The 18,854-nt window shown below is 44.4% G+C and overlaps 1 protein-coding gene across 1 annotated transcript; it reads right to left on the minus strand.

The window, feature by feature from the left end:
* Window positions 1–313: 313 nt before the first annotated feature.
* On the minus strand, window positions 314–12,638 carry GPR119 (G protein-coupled receptor 119). The gene has a single exon (XM_072744820.1). It carries the CDS (start codon window positions 5,734–5,736, stop codon window positions 4,729–4,731), a length of 1,008 nt encoding a protein of 335 aa, XP_072600921.1. The 5' UTR covers window positions 5,737–12,638; the 3' UTR covers window positions 314–4,728.
* Window positions 12,639–18,854: the final 6,216 nt, after the last annotated feature.

Genomic DNA, 18,854 nt, shown 5'->3' on the forward strand with positions numbered 1-18,854 from the left:
TGATGATGTAGTTGTATTGTAAAAGGTGTTCTTAAACTGCTGTGCCCTATAAGTCCAGATTTCTAAATCTATAGATTAACTCTAGCAGTAGGACATGTCAATAGGCTTCTGCTTGAAAAAACAAAAAACAAAACAACTGGTTAACCCCTTGGCATGGTTTATACTTTCAGGAAGCCATGTACATTTATTGCTTTGAGATCTTCACATCAGTGTGGTCTATTCATTTATGTCTTGCTCTTGACTTCTCTTAGCAAATATCCTAGACAAACATTACACTTTAAGAAACACCAGCAAAAATATAAATCAAAATTTTTCATATGTTTAATGCTCCTTGACCTAGTAATACTTCTTTGTAGAATTTATCCCAAGGAATTAAACAGATTGGTCAAAGATTTATACACAGTTATTTATAGTGGTATTATAATGAGAAATTGGAAATAACAAACATACAACTATAGAGAAATGGTTAAAATATTATATACTCATGTTGAAATAACATGCAACCATTACTAGTCATTTTTTAAAATTTATTTTAGAGAGCTAGAGTGAGCACGGGGCAGGGGGCGGTGGGGGAGGGAGAAAGAGATTGAGAAACTCCAGCAGATTCCTCTCTGGGCTCAGAGTCCGACAGGGACCTCAATCTCAAGACCCTGAGGTCTTGACCTGAGCTGAAACCAAGAGTTGGCTGCTTAACCGACTGTGCAACCCAGGGGCCCCACAAGTCATGTTTTTGAAGAAAAGTTAATTACATAGGAAAATATGCACAATATAATGTTAAGTGAAGAAAACACATGGAGAATAACAGTGATCATCTCTGGATGGTACAATCATGGGTACCTTTATGATTTTCTGTATTTTCAAAAATTTCTGAAATGAACAAAAATTGTTTTAATAATCAGAAAAGAATACCAAATGTCATATATACATCAATATTTATCTCTGAAAGAAATCCCAGCAAAGCTGGGGCAATTTCAGCACCTAGCTATCAAAAGATGTTTGTGGAGTAGGTAGAATGATAGATAGACAGACAAATGAATAACAGTTGACACTTGTAGGTACCATTATCGAGTTTATATGACTGCAAAAATGACATATGAAGATTTGTTAATTCAAAGGAGAAGATTCCAGACCAGTCAGCAGTTTGAAGGATGGCATGGGAGGTACTGAAGGAGTCACAAAATAAGTGAGTGGCCAATGACAGCTAAGGAGTTGTGATCTGGCCTTGGGTCAGTTGCTGCTCTTGTTACCCAGCTGTCAACACCATGTTGCCTCTTGTAATATGTGTGTCCTTGAAATATCTCTTGTGCCTGCTATTTTAATTGGTCTCTATTCAGTTTGGCCATTGATTGAGCAAGTGTGAATGAAATCAGTCATAAGAGTTCATTTTCCATTTGACTCAGTAAATACTTTTCCATATGGGGAGAAGATATCTCAAGGCTAACTCTGGCTGGCCAACTCTCAAAGATGGGCTTATTAAACAAGAAGGAGAGTTTGGTAGATCAGAGCAACCTGCCTCTTGCACTCAAATGCCCCTGTACAGAGGGCTGTGTGTTCTTATGTTCTTAAGAGTTGTCCTCTGAAACAGGTGTGCTGTGCATAATGTCAGCTACCCAAAGAATTAGTAGAAAACTTAGTCATGTCACACAGTTTTTATAACAAATTCATAAGCTCTTTATGGTAATTATAAATGGGACTGACCTGCATTCTGTCCTACAAGGTCTTAATATCTTTTGGCTGTTTTGATCAAATTGCTGAACAGGATCTGGCTTCTTTGCCAGTTCATCAGGAGACAACATTGGATGCATGAATGAAATCTAAGTGTTTCCTCTCCAGTGCATTCCCTTATCTGTGCTGGGACCTGTGTCAAAGAGAACCATTAGACTTTTGCATAGCATTCTGTGCCTCTGCTCCTGGTGACTTATTAAATACCGTGTTCATAATTGCAGCTACTCTTAAACTCAAGTGTATGATAATAGTGCCTTGATGTATCTGCTGTCTTTTGATCCTGCTAAGGCATTAGATTTACTGTTTGTCTTTTTCAACCTGAGTCCTCACTCATTTTCAAAAACATTCAGGAGTTGAGTAATTCACAGTTTGGAGCTAACTGTCCTTGTCTTAGAGGCCATAGTATCTACAGAAATGCCAGACTCCCTAAATTGGTCAGCTGAATATTTAATTCTTCAGGATTTTTAAGGATGAGGAAGAAAACATTTTCTGAGCACTAACCAGGTGCTGTAGTTTACTAGGCATTTCCCCATACATTATCTGAGATAATCCTCTCTATAATCATATAAGGTAAGCACTATTACCCCAGTTTTACAAATGAGGAAACTGTAGCTTTGGCAGTTTAAACAGCTGAATCATAGTCTGAACACTGGTCTATTGGACTTCAACGCCTATGACTTTTCCACTCAACATACTGCCTCCCAGGGATAGCAAGGTTTCTTACACTGGACCTAACAATACAACAGTCACATTGCTTCCCCTCAGCTCCTTTTTTTTGTAACTAATTTCCATTCCACTTTGCTTGTATTACCTTGGCAAGATCAGTCATCTGCATCAAGGTCAGGAAATTAAACTTTGAACCACCAATAAGGAGGGCATGGATTTGAACCAGCTTCCCATCTTGTCCCCAAACCCAGTTACTGTTTGTGTTCTGTGTAGTTCCCAGTAACTCAACCCAGTCCAAGAAGGTGTCTTCTTGCTGGCATAAGTGGTAAATTCTTGGTGCTCAGCACTTCAAAGCACGTTGGGTTCTATCGTCCACTTGAAAGCCAAGAAGTTCTTCAGTTATGGGAACATAAAGCCTGCTATGGTGAAGGCAAGCATGGCCCTCCTCTGGGACAGAGTGGTAAATGGAGCAACTGCAAAAAAAAAATTCTACCAAAGGAGGGTTGATGTGTATTAGAATGGATCAGTGAGCAACAGGCCATTTGTGCTGAAGGTAGAGGGTGAAAATAGAAGGGACTTTTCCAGAGTATGGAAATGGAAAGGAATTATCATTAACCTCTAAATGACAGAAGAAAGCCAGCTGGGAGTTAATCTAAGACTGAAGGGGAATTAAAACCCAAGTGCAAAACATCATGATGTGGTACTATCCTGTGGAGAGGAGGATGGCCATATTCCATCCTGGTTCTGAACATTTTAGTTTCAGATTTGAATGAAAAATTTCATGGGCCTCTTAGCTTTAGCCTTTACACATTAGATTCGAATGCATCCTCAGGCCATCATTTTGGACATACCAATGGGTTAACCTTCCAAGGTTGTTTTGGCACCAAATCCAAGACAAATTTAATCTGTTCTGTATTGGTTTCTTCTTGCCTTCTTTGGTTGTCCACTCAGCAGCTTTCTAGGGAAATAATCTAGTTGAGGGCCTTAAGAGGCAAGCTTTCTAGGAATCCACTGTGGCGACCAGGAGATTAAGGAAAGGGTTACAGGGAAGCTCAGGAAGACTGAGCGTATTTCCTGGGTTTCTTCCCCAATCTGTTCTTGAATTTCTGCTGCCAGGGTTGCCCAGAGGGAGCCTGGCCATAATTCCCAGCTGCCAACAGCCATTTCCTGTACCCACAGAAAGCAGGATGAGACACCACTTCCTCGGTTGGTTTCCTGGGACAGGTCGGGGGCATCCTCTTAGGCCACTGAGTTTCTTAGGAACATGTGGATCTAAGAAGGTCAAGCTCAGATGGGAAAAAGTGAGCCCAGTGTGAATAGCCTGGAAGTGCCTTTCTTGGCACCTACCCCTTTTTCCTCTGCCTTCTCTTCCAGTGTCTCAGAATTTGTGGTTCAGCACTGTCATCAGCAAGTAGCTACTAGTGACATAAGAAGCCAACTGAGAGGACGGAGCACCGAAGAGAAGAGTGGTTAGATTAGGAGGGACAGTAGCAGAAATAACCACAAGATTGGCCGTTTCCAAAGAAAACAGTGTTTTGAATACCATGAAGTGTGAAAGAACACAAGCTGTAGAATCCAATTCAGGTTCCTACATTTTAGGCAAATTCACTACCTAGAAAGTCTGATTTACATCAGGGAGGGCAGGACTCCTCACTTTACCACAGTCAGTCACTATAGAAAACAGTTAAGAGGAACAATCTCATTTCTCTAGTGCTGTGCTGTCTGCTATGGTAGCTACTAGTCATATGTGGCTACTGAGCATTTGAATTTGAAATAGGGCTACTTTGGATTGAGATGTTCTGTAAAGGTAAAATACACACCAGATTCAGAGATTTAGCATGAAAACCCTAGTGCAGAAATTTTTATATTGATTACATACCGAAACCATGTTTTTGGCATATTGGGTTAAATGAAATATTAACATTAGTTTTGCCTGGTGTTTTTCTTCTTTACCTTTTTTCAACATGGCTACTAGAACATTTAAAATTATATTTGACTGGCATTATATTTCTGTTGGAGAGTGCTGCTCTAGTGCATTCAAAAATAGGATTTGATTTTTTTAGCATCATTTCAGTAGTACATTTCTTTAAGGAAGTATACCTGTACAGGAGAAACAGACTCATTACAAAAGAAGGATAGGGAAGAACAGGGATTTGCAGATGAGGAAATTGATTCTAGAAGAAAGTTAGTACCCTGTCTCAGTTCCTCTCAGTCTTGGGTGAAGGTGGTTGGCTGCCTGAAGCAAGTGCTCTCATTCCCTAGCTCCATCTAATTTCCTAGCTGGGGCCCAGACAGGGGAGGCAGAAGGCACTCTAAAACTTCTCTGCCCTTACCGTCTTAGCCATCAAGCTGTGAGTGGGAGATAGTGGCGATAGGACAGAAATTTTCCCTGGGCCTCTCAGGGCGACCAGCCCTGGCTGAGAGAAGGAGAAGGCACGAAGTGAACCCCTTCTTCACTCCCAGGACCATCTCGTAGAGCTGCTGCTGCACCTCTTTCTGCCAATAGGCATAGATGAGTGGGTTGAGCAGGGAGTTGCCCACACCGAGCAGCCACAGGTACCGTTCCAGCACCAGGTAGAGGTAGCACTTCTGGCAGGCCACCTGCACAATGCCAGTGACAAGGAATGGGGTCCAGGACAGAGTGAAGCTCCCAATGAGAACAGCCACGGTGCGAACAGCCTTAAAGTCACTGGGAGTCCGTGGAGGCCGGCACGCTCCAGTCCCGGCTCCTGCTTGTTCCATCTTTCGGATCTGCTGGCTGTGCATGGAGGCAATCTTGAGCATGTCGCAGTAGAAGAAGACAAAGAGGAGCAGGGCTGGGAAGAAGCCAACGCAGGAGAGGGTCAGCACAAAGCGTGGGTGAAACACAGCAAAGAAGCTGCAGGTACCGTGGTAGGTAGTCTGCTGGAATACGGGGACTCCGAGTGGGAGGAAGCCAATGAGGTAAGACACCAGCCACAGCCCACCAATGCAGGCTCCTGCCATGAGCCCATTCATGATCTGGAGGTAGCGGAGGGGCTGCTTGATGGCAAGGTACCTGTCAAAGGCAATCAGCATGACTGTCAGGACAGAGGCAGCGGCGGAAGAGGTAACAAATGCCATCCGAAAGCTGCACAGGGTCTTCTGTGTGGGCCGAGCCGGGGTGGAGAGCTGGTCTGTGACCAGGCCAGAGATGGCCACACCAAGCAAGGTGTCAGCCACAGCCAGATTCAAGGTGAAGCAGAGACCGACACCATCATTCTTGTGTATCAACAACAGCACAGCCACGGCCACTAGCACATTAACAGCAATAATGAGGGAGGCCAGGACAGCAAGGATCACTCCAAATGGGAAAGATGACTCCATGTCTTGAAGTGGTAGGACTTCCACTTACCAGGGCATGCTGGCTCTCTGGCTCAGATTCTCATGGACTAGGGGAGAAAGAGGTAGGTTCAGAGCTGCAGCACAGGTCTGGCCACCACTGGCAGTACAGGCTGGCAGCTTGCCATCTCTGAGATCCTGCTGGTCACGAAGAATCCATCACCCCCTCTCTTTCAGTCCTCGGCCTCTTGCCTCTCCCACTCTCTGAAGGCGACAGTCCCAGTGCGGACCTCCCCCTGGGCCTTGAGCTAGTCCCTCCTCCTCCAACAACCAAGTTACTAGACAACTCCTGAGTACCTGGTACATACTGTCTGGCCAGACTCTCTTCCTTCATTTATGCTTTGAGGACTTTTCTTTGGAGGGACTTGGGCACTCATCAGGTCTCCTGTCTGGCATAACGGACTCTAATCACACTTTTTCTTCCTCCGTCGCTTTATATGAAACTTCCCCTTCTTTCCCTCAGCCTCAACTAGTTTAACAACTAACCTCAGCTTAATTTAGTACTTGCTTCATAATGAATTCTCAGTCAATACTATTACTGCTTTCAATCAAGCAGGATGATCATAATCAGTTGAAGTGAGGGCAGGGCAGGCTATTTCAGCGCCCAGCATACTTTCAGGGGAGTTACCACACATTTAAGCTGCTTTTTAAAAAATCTCTTGCTTCCTAACACCTCAGATTCTAATTCTCTCGAATAGGATGTGCTGTTCCCCTCTTATCCATCAGAACTCAGCTGATTCCGAAGGGCAGGAACACGAAAGGAGAAACTTGTGAATGGTGCTTATTCAGTTTAGAATAGAGCCTATTCCCTGTCTAAAGCTGCTATCTTTGGCTATACTCATTGAAAACATGTCCCTGATCATAAGTACTGGCCTCCAACCTTTTGCTTTTTTTTTTTTAAGATTTTATTTATTTATTCCTGAGAGACACACAGAAGCAGAAACATAGGCAGAGGGAGAAGCGGGCTCCCTATAGGGAGCCCGATGTGGTACTCGATCCCAGGACTCCGGGATCATGGCCTAAGCCAAAGGCCAATGCTCAACCACTGAGCCACCCTGGCACCCTAAGCCTTGTAATTCTTGATCCTGCAGACCCAAGATCTCCCTGAGATGTGACAAAAGGAGGCGGGCTGCATCCTTGAGGGTATCTATTCTGTTTGATCATGGAAGTTTCCATTTCCAGGGTGGACAGCGTTAGGCTGAAGGGTTGCAATGTTGCTGAGACAGGTGAGATGGGCTCAGGCAGAGCAGCCACGTAGGGCACTCCTATTTTAGGTTGTATATCCATTTGTTCGGGTACATTAGAACTAACCTTTTGCCTGCTACTCTCGGCTACCAAGGAGAGACGGGTGGGGAGAAGAGTGGTTTGAAGCTTATTTACTCATTTCAGGTGAGAGCACAAATGGGAAAGGTTAGTGTTTTAAGTGAGGGAGTGGAGAGCAAGGTACAGGGTTGGAGGCAAATATTATATTCCAGTATGTTTTGACAGTCAGAGAGGGCCCTTGACAGATGTCTCTCTCACAAAGGATCGGAAGGTCTGTGGCATGGGGACTCAGTATTCCATTTGCCAGTCTGAGAACAGTTCTTTTTCTTTGGTACCCCTGTTAGGAAGCTGACTTCGGTTGCATAGCACCTGGCCTCATTTTATGCCTGCATCTAAGTCTGTGCTCGTGTTTCCAGAGCTTGGAGTCAAGATGGTCCTTCTGAAGCCCATGCTCAAACTTGAGAGTGTGTCAGAGTCCCTCGAAGGGCATCTTAGCACAAAGGTTCTGAGGCCTCACTGCAAGGTTTGATTCTTTATGTCTGGGGCAGGCCTGAGAATCTGCATTTCTAACAAGTTTGCAGGTGATGCTGATTTGAGGACCCCATTTGGGAACCACTGCTCTGGTGAAATGGTTCTTAACCTTAGCTGTGCTGTGGAATAACTTGGTGATTCTGAAGATATAGACGTTTGGGTCATACACCAAGAGGTTCTCATATCATTAGTTTGGGGTCTGACCTATGCATTTGGGGATTGGGAAGCTCCTCATGTGATTCTAATGTCCTGCCAGGGGCAAGAAACACAGGCGGCTGGAGTCAGGACACCTGGGACCCAGCCCAACACAATCTCTGTGATTTTGCTTGGACAAAATCTGACTTAGCTTTGGCTTCCTCATGTGTAACATGGGGACAATAGCCCCTATGTCACAGGGTTGTGGGGATGACAGAATGAGGTGTGATGGATATTTTTTAAGTAATCTGGACACTCAGTGTAGGGCTCGAACTAATGACCCTGAGAACAAGAGTTGCAGGCTCCATAGACTGAGCCAACCGAGTGTCCCTGAGGTATGATGGATATTAAAAGGCTTCATGAACTATAAAATGCTACATAGGTATTTTTATTAAGTGTCTTCTAGTCTCTTGTTAATCAAAGTGTGTTTCAGATCAGGAACACTGGTATGACTTGTGAGCTTGGTAGAAATGCAGAATCTTAGGCACTGCCCAAGATCTACTGAAGCAGAGTCTGCCTTGGAACAAGATCTCCAGGTGATCTGTAGGCACATTAAAATTGTCCTTTCCTCCTTCTCACTCTCAAGTGCCTGGTATATTAGTTTACTTTTACTATGGTAACTAACCGCCACAAACTTAGTGGCTTAAACAACGTAATGGTATTATCTTACCCTTCTTGAGGTCAGAAGTCCAAAACAGATCTTACAGGGCTCAAATCAAGGTGTTGGCAGGGCTGGATTCTTTTGGGAAGCTCTAGGGGACAGCTTCCTTGCCTTTTTCAGCTTTTATAGGATGCCTGCATTCCCTGGCTCATGGCACATCACTCCAACCTCTGCTTCTCTCTGACCCTCCTGCCTCCCTCTTTTAAGGTCCCCTGCGATTATACTGAGTCTACCTGGATAATCCACGATATCCTCCGCATGTCAAGATCCTTAACTCAATCACATTTGCAAAGTGACTTTTACTGTGTGGGGTAAAATATTTACAGGTTCTGGGGATTAGGACATGTACATCTTTGGGAGGAGGCATTTTTCTGCCTACCACACCAGTCTTCTCTGCTGCCTATGTCTTTTCCCACCATCCCCTAAAGATGCTCTTCTCAGTGTAATCTTCCTTTATGTTTGTCCTAGACATTTATTTCTTTTAGCCATCAATGCTCTCTTGTTTTCTGTCTTGTCCTCTCAGGCACCCACAAGCTGATTTAAACTAATCTCATGGGTATGGCGTACCTGAGTCGCTCAGTGGTTGAGTTTCTGCCTTAGGCTCAGGTCGTGATCCCGGGGTCCTGGGGTGGAGTCACACATCGGGCTCCTCGCAGGGAGCCTGCCTCTGCCTATGTCTCTGCCTCTCTCTGTGTGTCTTTTATGAATACATAAATAAAATCTTAAAAAAATAAACTTACCTCGGCAGCCTTGAAAAGTAGTGATCTCCCTGTCATTGGAAGTATGCAAGCAGAGCCTGAATGCTCACATGTTGGGAGGGCCTTAGAGGGAATTCCTGCAGTGCTGTAAAATATCTGCAAAACATTGATATTCCCATTGAGCTGGCTTTAAGTCCCTATGCAGCCTGTTTTTGATGGGACCCTAGGAGTCTTTTCTCTCCCTTAGCCCCCTCCCTTCTTTCTCAGCGATCCCCAACTCTGTGTCCTCCTTGGGCTTTTCTGTCCCCTTTCTCGCACTACTGCATGGACTCAGCTGTGGGTCCTGTGGCTGTGCCCATGCCAGGGGATCAAGACCATGGAGAACGTGGTTCCTTCTTGGAAGGTCAGTGCTTGGTCCTCATGATCCTGAGGCTGAGGGTTCTCAGAGTCTCCAGCGTGGAGCACCAACAAGGTAAGCAAGCTGGGGTTGACAAAAGAAGGTAAAGGATGAGAGGGCTTATTCAATGGCCAAACTATCCCGTAACTAACACATTGAATGCTGATTGTAGTGGGCTGTCACCAAAGATGCAATGGGGTGCTTCATCCACCCTGAGGCCATGGGACCAAGGACCAGAGGTTTCAATTGGAATGGGAGTGGAGGAGAAGCCAGGCTTCAACAGAGGCTGCCTTCAGAGCCAGCTCTCTGGGCAAGGAGTTCTAGGAAGATATCCAAAATAAGTCACGCCTGGTTCCTTGTGGTGCCTAGACCAGCCATCTGCCTCTGTGGTTTAGCTGCATCATGCCCAGAGACAAAGGCAGCAGTCACATTTAATATTGCTTCGTGAATGACTAGACTGCTGCCTCCATTGCTATTAAATATTATGCAATGGTATGAAAAGAATGGGATAGGTTTATATGTCCTGACACAGACCTCCAAGGCATACTGCTGATGGATAAATCAAGTCACATCAATATGTACATTTGGACCCACTTGGAACATAAAGCCCCAAACCCCAACTTTATGTGTGTAAAAAATGAATAGAAATCACAATAAATGCATGTTAATGGAGAGTGAGTAACTTTGAGGAGGGGAGTGGGTCCAGGGGCAGTTTGAAGGGTGACTGTCACAATTTACTTTGAATACTTCTGACTTGTTATGTATTTTCACAGTGAGGAGGTATTCATATCATTTCAAAAGAAAAAACCTCCTCAACCTCCTCCCCACTCCAGCTCAGACACCACTTTGCAAAGGCCTTTGCGGACCACACAAATATGTATGTGGTGCACATACACATTTTATATATAAATATACATAGTTATGTATTTGCTTTTGCTCATACTGTTGTTATTTGCTTGTGCGGTACTTGTAGAAGGAAGTGTGTGTGTGTGTGCATTGGCAGGGCAAAATAGGATGGGAGAAAACAGTATTTGAGGCTTTAGTCTCTTCTTGGGGTGGGAGGCACTTTGAGGCAACGGCCCTAGACAGCTTGGGCTTCTGAGCTGCCTTGTAGCAGTGATACTAGCTAACATACATGGGGCCTTTAAAAGCTGAGTGCTGTGTTAAATATACAACATATTCTCCTTTAATCCTCCCCCAAATTCTATAAGGTAGGTACTATTAATAACTCATTTTTACAAATGAGAAAAATGAAGTCCTGCAGAGGGTGGCTGATTTGTCCAAGGCCGCACAGCTCATAAGCAGCAGGTGTTGGAAATTGTCAGAGATGCCAGAAGCCTGTGTGGAACAGCCACCAGGAATTTGTCTTGTCTCTTATCAACCATAGGGACTACATGCTGTCTCCTTTTCTTGTCAGTTTGTGCCTCTGTGCCTTCGTCCATCCTATGACCTCTTCCCTACAATCTGACATGTCTATGCTTTGGGTTTTTTCACAGGTGCCTGAGCTGAAATTAAGTAGAAGACCCTCCCCCCCCCCCTTTTTGGGTCACTAAAGCCCAGGGATTGTGGAAAATGAGGATTGAATTATTTTTTACCCTGAGCCCAACGAAATATAGGACTCTGGACTCACGTATATCTCTCCATTTATTTTCCCACTCCTGCTTTCCATTCTTGCTAGTACCCTCTCATTTAGCACTATGTTTTCTTTCATCTGCACTATGGTCGTCCTCTCTTAACTGCTTGTCCTCTCTTTCCCCATGTTGACGTACCTCCCAGTGTGTCTACGGGGTGCCTGCTCTGTGCTCACTACTATGCTCAGAGCTTTTCACCTGTTCAAGTGACACCTTGTGAGCTCAGTGTTATTCTCCCCAGCTTACAAGGGAAGCTGAGGCTTGGAGAGGCGAAGGGACCTGCCTGAGGTGACCCAGCTAGGAAGCAGTGGCAGAGCTGGGATCAGCATCCCGATTCTTATCACTCCTTATCCATTAGCTTTTTGCTACTCCATGCTGCAAAGCCTGGGTACGGTAGGCTGAATAATGGCCCCCAAAGGGTCCATGTTCACATCACTGGAACCTGTGAATATCTTGCCTTACATGGCAAAAGGGACTTTGCTGAGGTGATTAAGGAAGAGTCTTGAGATGGAGTGGTTATCGTGGATTTTCTGGGTGGGCCCAAGGTTATAATCCCAAGGGTCCTTGTAAGAGGAAGGCAGAATATCAGTGAGCAGTATTAGGGGATGATGGAAGCAAGAGGTTGGAATGATGCCAGGAAGGGGTCACAAGCAAAAATTGTAAGAGGCCTCTAGAAACTAGAGAAGGCAAGGGCATGGATTCTCCCCAAGTCTCCAGAAGGAACAGGGCCTAGGGCAGCCCGGGTGGCTCAGCGGTTTAGCGCCACCTTCAGCCCAGGGCGTGACCCTGGAGACCTGGGATCCAGTCCCACATGGGGCTCCCTGCATGGAGCATGCTTCTCCCTCTGCCTGTGTCCCTGCCCACCCTCCCCTCACATGAATAAATGAATAAAATCTTTTAAAAAAGAAGGAATCGGGCCTATTGATGGTTTGATGTGAAATTGATTTCAGACTTCTGACCTCGAGAACTGGAAGATAATAAACTCATGTTTTAAGCAGCAGGTTTGTGGTGATTACAGCAGCAATAGGACACTCAATATTAAACTAAATGATTAATATAAGGATTAAAAACTGGGTCCTGGTTATATTGCTGCTTGGCAGTGCCTGCCGCCCAAGAGACATTTAGTTGTGATCCTACAAAGGTTACTACTTATCCAGGAAGGAGCAGCTTGCTGGCCTGAGGTGCCAAATGCTAATGACCATGAAGCCCAGCAGAGGGCAGGCACTCTGCAGGGAGAAAGCAATCCTTGGAAGGGCTTTGCTCCAGTCTAGCTATATAAATAGGAAAGGGTCTTTAAAAGGAAGAAAGACCATATAATGTTTGTCCTTCTCTGACTGACTTACTTCACTCAGCATAATACCCTCCAGTTCCATCCACGTCGAAGCAAATGGTGGGTATTTGTCGTTTCTAATGCCTGAGTAATATTCCATTGTAAACATTATATGGTCTCATTCATTTGGGGAATATAAAAAATAGTGAAAGGGAATAAAGGGAAAAGGAGAAAAAATGAGTGGGAAATATCAGAAAGGGAGACAGAACATGAGAGACTCCTAACTCTGGGAAACGAACTAGGGGTGGTGGAAAGGGAGGTGGGCGGGGGATGGGGGTGACTGGGTGACGGGCACTGAGGGGGGCACTTGATGGGATGAGCACTGGGTGTTATTCTGTATGTTGGCAAATTGAACACCAATAAAAAATAAATTTATATATAAAAAAAGAAAGGGAGGTGGGCAGGGGGTGGGGGTGACTGGGTGATGGGCACTGAGGGGGGCACTTGATGGGATGAGCACTGGGTGTTATGCTATATGTTGGCAAATTGAACTCCAATAAAAAAAATAAAAGGAAGAAAGATCCTTCTCGGCACTTTTGGGTTGCTCTGATTGTGTTGCATCTTAGCTATGCCTTCATGCAGGCTGGAGGAGCACAGTGAGTACAAAGATGTTTTCATTTGCCACCCCGGGCTCAGAACTTTCTTGCTCCTTTTATTTATTTATATTGCTGGGGCAAGTGCATGGAAAGCCTTCCCTCCCCCTGAAGATTAGGAGATGGGTGATGAGGTGCAATGGAGATGGGGTGAGGGGAGACCTATACATTCAATGAACAGTTCTTGCTTTTTTTCATTGCAAGTCTTTATTGAAGGCTATTCAGGGTATTCTTCATGAAAGACTGCACTCCAGGGGCCCTTCCAGCCTAATTTTAGATTGTAACCCTCTCAAGACGGCCATTTCCAGCTTCTTCCCGAGGAAGATCTGGGGTTAGGATTTGGGGATTGCAGAAGCGGAGGCTTTTGAACAAGGGCTGGGGGTATTTGGAATCTGAGAAGACGATTATTATTAATATTAGTAATACCTCTTATCACACACATTTTACATGCACGATCTCATTTAATGCCCTCAAGGTGATATTATCACCAGTGCACATAGAAGTTAATTAGAGCTAATTAAATCCCCCAAGTTCCACAGCTAGCACGTGGTAGAGTTGGGCTTTGAACCCAGGTCTGCCAAGTCTCAGAATCTAGATTCATCTAACTCTGCCACCTGGTCTCTAGAATTGTAATGTTACAGAAATGTGAGTTGCTGACCAGAGGCAGAGGGAAAGCCGTATGGCACCATCCTATGGCTTTGAAAACTTGTGCCCACCCTCGTGACGGATGTCAGCATTCACCATGCACAAGAAGAAGGCAGTCAGCCTACCTGCAGTGTCACTGGGCCTTGAGCCAAGATACCTGTGTTTCATTTCTGAGGGCTTTGCTTGCTTCTCAGTTTGTCTTTATAAGGATGTGTCTCAGTTATCTGGCTTCTCTGCTGTGTGGCCACCTGCCCCTTTCCCTAATCTTTGGACTGTCTCCTAATCTCTGGATCAGTGTCTCACCTAGCACTCCTGCTAACTGGCTTCTCACTTTGGCCTCAATATGTCATCCTATGATGTGGTTCAGCAACAGAACACCCCAGAAGTCTGGCTCAAAATAGTGAGAATCACTGTGAGGAGGGTAAAAGTGGTTAATGCAAGGAATATTTTGGAGACTAGAGGGTAGGGCACTTATTAGTCATTGACTTGGATATTGACCTGCTTTTAGGAACTCCTGCTCTAGGCAGGGTCCTGTCATTCCTCAAAAATACTTTTCTAGGGACACCTGGGTGGCTCAGTGGTTAAGTGTCTGCCTTTGGCTCAGGGCCTGATCCTGAGGTCCTGGGATCAAGTCCCACATCGGGCTCCCCACAGGGAGCCTGCATCTCGCTCTGCCCATGTCTCTGCTTCTCTCTCTCTGTGTCTCTCATGAATAAATAAATAAAATCTAAAAAAAAAAAATACTTTTCTATTCAACTCCAGTTCGATTGGCCCACCTCTACTCCTCATCCCACCTGGTCTGATGATCCTATTCAGTTCAATTCTGCATGCATGGTCCTTAGGCCTGTATGCCAGGGATTTAACATCATGAATTTAGAGTAAATGTCATTTGTGATTACAGGTGGGCTCCACTTGAATTGGAGCTGTCTACTGCCCCAGCAATTTCTTTTTTACTCTCTTCCTTTCTTCTCTGAAACTGGATTCTGTTTTTAAAATCAGCTCAACAGAATCCTTATCCACTTCTGAAATTTATCCTGCATGGGGTTTGGAAAGCTACTGCTTTGTCCTGGGTGCTGGAGGAAAGTTAAACAATGACAAGCAGGTGATAAAGGGGCATCTGTCATATATCTTCTAGAAGGCATATTCACCCCTGGAAGTGACTTGGTCTCCTCTTCTTCAAGAGTTTGGGATTCTCTGTCCAGATCCTCAAGATTATACCTAAGAGATTGCTGGGAGCAAGTAGCTGTGCTGAGCTTAGAGGGGCCTGTGGGGGTGTAGTATGCTTCCAATTTATCAATATCGGACTCACATAACTCATGCCAGTTCTCTTGCAACAGTTCTTGCCAAGTTTTGCAACCTTCTCTGAACTATCTGTGGATGATGATATTCACAGATAATGCTTATATGCTCTATGGCAGCAGTCCTTAGCTGTTGAGCTGTTGTTTACTGAACCATGGAACCATTTTGAAATCTTTTGGAAGCTATGGACCTTCTGCTTAAAAATGCACATGTTCGGGATCCCTGGGTGGCGCAGCGGTTTGGCACCTGCCTTTGGCCCAGGGCGCGATCCTGGAGACCCAGGATCGAATCCCACGTCGGGCTCCCGGTGCATGGAGCCTGCTTCTCCCTCTGCCTGTGTCTCTGCCTCTCTCTCTCTCTGTGTGTGACTATCATAAATAAATAAAAAAAATTAAAAAAAATGCACATGTCCATGTAACATTCACATCATACAAACAAATGCAAGGTCCTGAAGCCCATGTATAGATTCAGGTTAGTATCCCTGGAAGAGATGGTAAGATATTGTTAACACACACATCATGTCTTATTCTATATTCCTCCAGGCAACCTATAATTAAGAAACAGACATTGTTTTGGACCAATTGGCATAAGTAGGCAGGAACACTGAAAACTTAAAGGTGCTTCCACCAAGAGAACTTCTCTGCAGTGTTTGACAGCATTGATCACTTTTTGCTCTCTTCTTGAATCCTACTTTCTCCTGTTGCTTCATCTTCATCTATCCTCCTCCTTGGTCTCCTTTGTTGGCTCCTTGGGTGCTTTAGACTCAACAATTTGCCAACCAAATTCATCAGTTTTCTCCCAAACCAGTCTTCCTCCCTGCCTTTAACCTATCCCTTGACTTGCTGTAGCTTTCCCTGACAACCTGTTATCCAATCCCAGCTCCCTGACCCCCTAGGGGTCAGAATTAATTGATTTCTCCACTGGTTCCAATAACATTCACTCATACCTTCATTTTGACTCTCATACCTTTGTATTATTTTTATTCATACATGCAACTATCTGGCAATACTGTGAGCTCTTCAAGGGCATGGACTGGGTCTTGTGGTCCTTATGGTCTTATTTCCTGTAGTAGCCCTAGCACCTACCTCACCACCTGAGCACTCATAAACATAGAATATGCTTTTCTGTTGATGTCATGTGTGTTATTTTTTATTTTTATTTTTAAAATTTATTTATTTATTTATTTATTTATTTATTTATTTATTTATTTATGAGAGAGAGAGAGAGAGAGAGAGAGGCAGAGACACAGGCAGAGGGAGAAGCAGGCCCCATGCCAGGAGCCTGATGCGGGACTCGATCCCGGGACTCCAGGTTCGCGCCCTGGGCCAAAGGCAGGCGCCAAACCGCTGAGCCACCCAGGGATCCCCTGTTTTTTAAAATATATTTTTTAGTTTAAAAAATACCAGTATGGGACACCCTCTCCTTTGCTGTCTGAGATAAACCATCATCATCTCTTGCCTGAATTACTGCAAAGCTTCCTAGTCTCCCTGCCTCTACCCTAGGCACTCTCCCCAACCCCACAGTTTGCAGCCAAGGTGATTCTGCTAAAATGTAAGCCAGATTAAAATCCTTTGCTGGCTTCTCACCACACCTAGTTAAATCTAAAGTTGCAACTTAACATGTCCCTGCCTGATCTGTTCCTCTCATCCCCACTTATCCTGTGCATCATGGTTAAGGGTGCAGACATTGGAGCCACACTACCCAGGTTCAAATTCTGGCTCTACTATTGACCAGCTGTGTGACATAGGGCAAGTGACTTGACCTCTCTTTGCTCCAGTTTCCTCATCTGCAAAATGAGGATAATAGTATCTACCACATAGGATTGTTGTGAAAAGTAAATGAGTTAATGTATGTAAAGTACCTAGAACAGTGTCTGGTATATGATGGATATGAAATCAGATTTTGTTAAATAAAAAAAAATCTGTCATTCTCTTTCTTGCATGCCCCTCTCCAGCCACTCTGGTCTCCTTATTGTTCCTCAAACACACTCCTGTCTCAGGACCTTTGCGCTTACTGTTCACTCTGCCTGAACATTCTTCTCCCAAATACCCTCTGGCTTGTTCCTCATCTCCTTGCAGGTCTCTGCCTCCATGTCACCTTATCAGGGAGGCCTTCTTTGATCCATCACCTTTAAAAAATAGCAACACTTCATCACTCTCTGTCCCCTTACCCTTCATAGCACTTTTCAACATCGCATGTATATTTATACATTTATTTTCCTTTTTCCGCAACAAGAATGTAAACTCCATTAGGACAGGAACTCTCCTTGCTTTGTTTACTGATACAAACCTAGCACCTATAACTGTGTCCAGCATGTAATAGTTGCTCAATAAATATTTGTTGAATGAATGAACAAAAGATAAAAGTGAGAAAATAAAGGTCATGATATCTCTGCCAAGATAACATGGCAATAAAATATGTAAGTGATATCTGGATAAAGGGAAGAAAATTCAAACAATATAGAAAGAAACAAAAGGAAGGTAAAAGCTTTTCTCCTATCCTCATCTGTTTTCCTAAAGGTTACTATAGCTCTGTGTATTTTTAATTTCATTGACCAATAGTTGTATTGGTGGCTTGCTATGTGTGCAGAAAAGGTTTGAGGTTTGAGGTGCTGTGGGCTTAAAAATGAGGGACCTTTATTTTCCAGGATCTTACATACTTTCTGGGGAGATAACATGAAAGAACTCGAAGTAATGTGCTAATGAAACAGAACTGTGACTAGATGAGATGCATTTTATAGACATTGCAGTACCACAGTTATTAGGACCTGGTGATTGGATAGAAATCTTTGGGTGAGGAATAATAAGGACCATGGAAATATGAAACCCCTGTTTTTGTACCTGGGCAACCAGGAAAATGGTTATAGCCTTGCTTGAAATAGGGAAGTTAGGAGGGAAGGCTGTTTTGGGATGTGGTATGGTGGGAAGTGAAGAGATGAATTTAGCTAGACTCATTGTTTGACCTTGCCTTGAATGTGGGGACTGCCTTTGGCTTCCTTAGCATTGCCCATAGAACCTAAACCTGAGCTCTCCATACAGTGGGTGCCAAATGAATGTTACTAGTGGAGATCACTAAACCTTGAACAGCAAACCCTGGTCCTCCTCTCAGACACTAAGTTCAGAAGGTCCCCTGGATCCTCATCCCCTTTCCGCTTAGACTTATGGAAATCTCTAGGCACCATCTGACCTACCAATTCCTACCAACTGGAGGCATGTTGTTGGAGATGTCCCAGGCAAACTGGGATTGTTTGAACTCCCAGGTTCAGAATATCTCTGCCGAACCTACTAGCTAGATAGTAGCAGTCTTCCCATGTCCTCTTCCAACTAAATTGTCCTTCCCTTTGGTTGTTCTTAATCTACTCTTTTGCTTCAGCTTTCTTTTGAAACTTCATGATGATCAAGATCCAGATGTAGCCCCATTTCTCTCATTTCACAGTTGCCTGAAGAATCCAGCCAGATAATGCTGCATGCTAGTTTACCACTTTGCAGTGGCTACTTCAACCCTACATCTAAGCAACCTCAGATTCCCAGGAGCAGATAAAACCTGTATGCAATCTGTCACTGTTTAGTTTTCATTGCCAAGATAATTCCATAAAGTTAATGAATAGCTGAGTTGGACGGGGTGGGGGCACAAACACAGAATGAATGAAGGGAAACTTTGATTGGTGGAGAGTCTCCTGCTTTTGGCAGGATGTGGGTACATGATGAGTCATTGAGGGTACAGTTGTCATAATCCCATCATCAAAGTACTTTTATGAAATGCTTAATTTCTGGGGCTCTAAGCTGGGCCTACACAGAGAACTACCCAGCTCTGGAACTTCACTTTTAGACCAGGCATGGTCTGATACCAGTTATTGACAT

Source organism: Vulpes vulpes, chromosome X (genome assembly GCF_048418805.1).
Source record: "Vulpes vulpes isolate BD-2025 chromosome X, VulVul3, whole genome shotgun sequence".
NCBI classification, from domain to species: Eukaryota; Metazoa; Chordata; class Mammalia; order Carnivora; family Canidae; genus Vulpes; species Vulpes vulpes.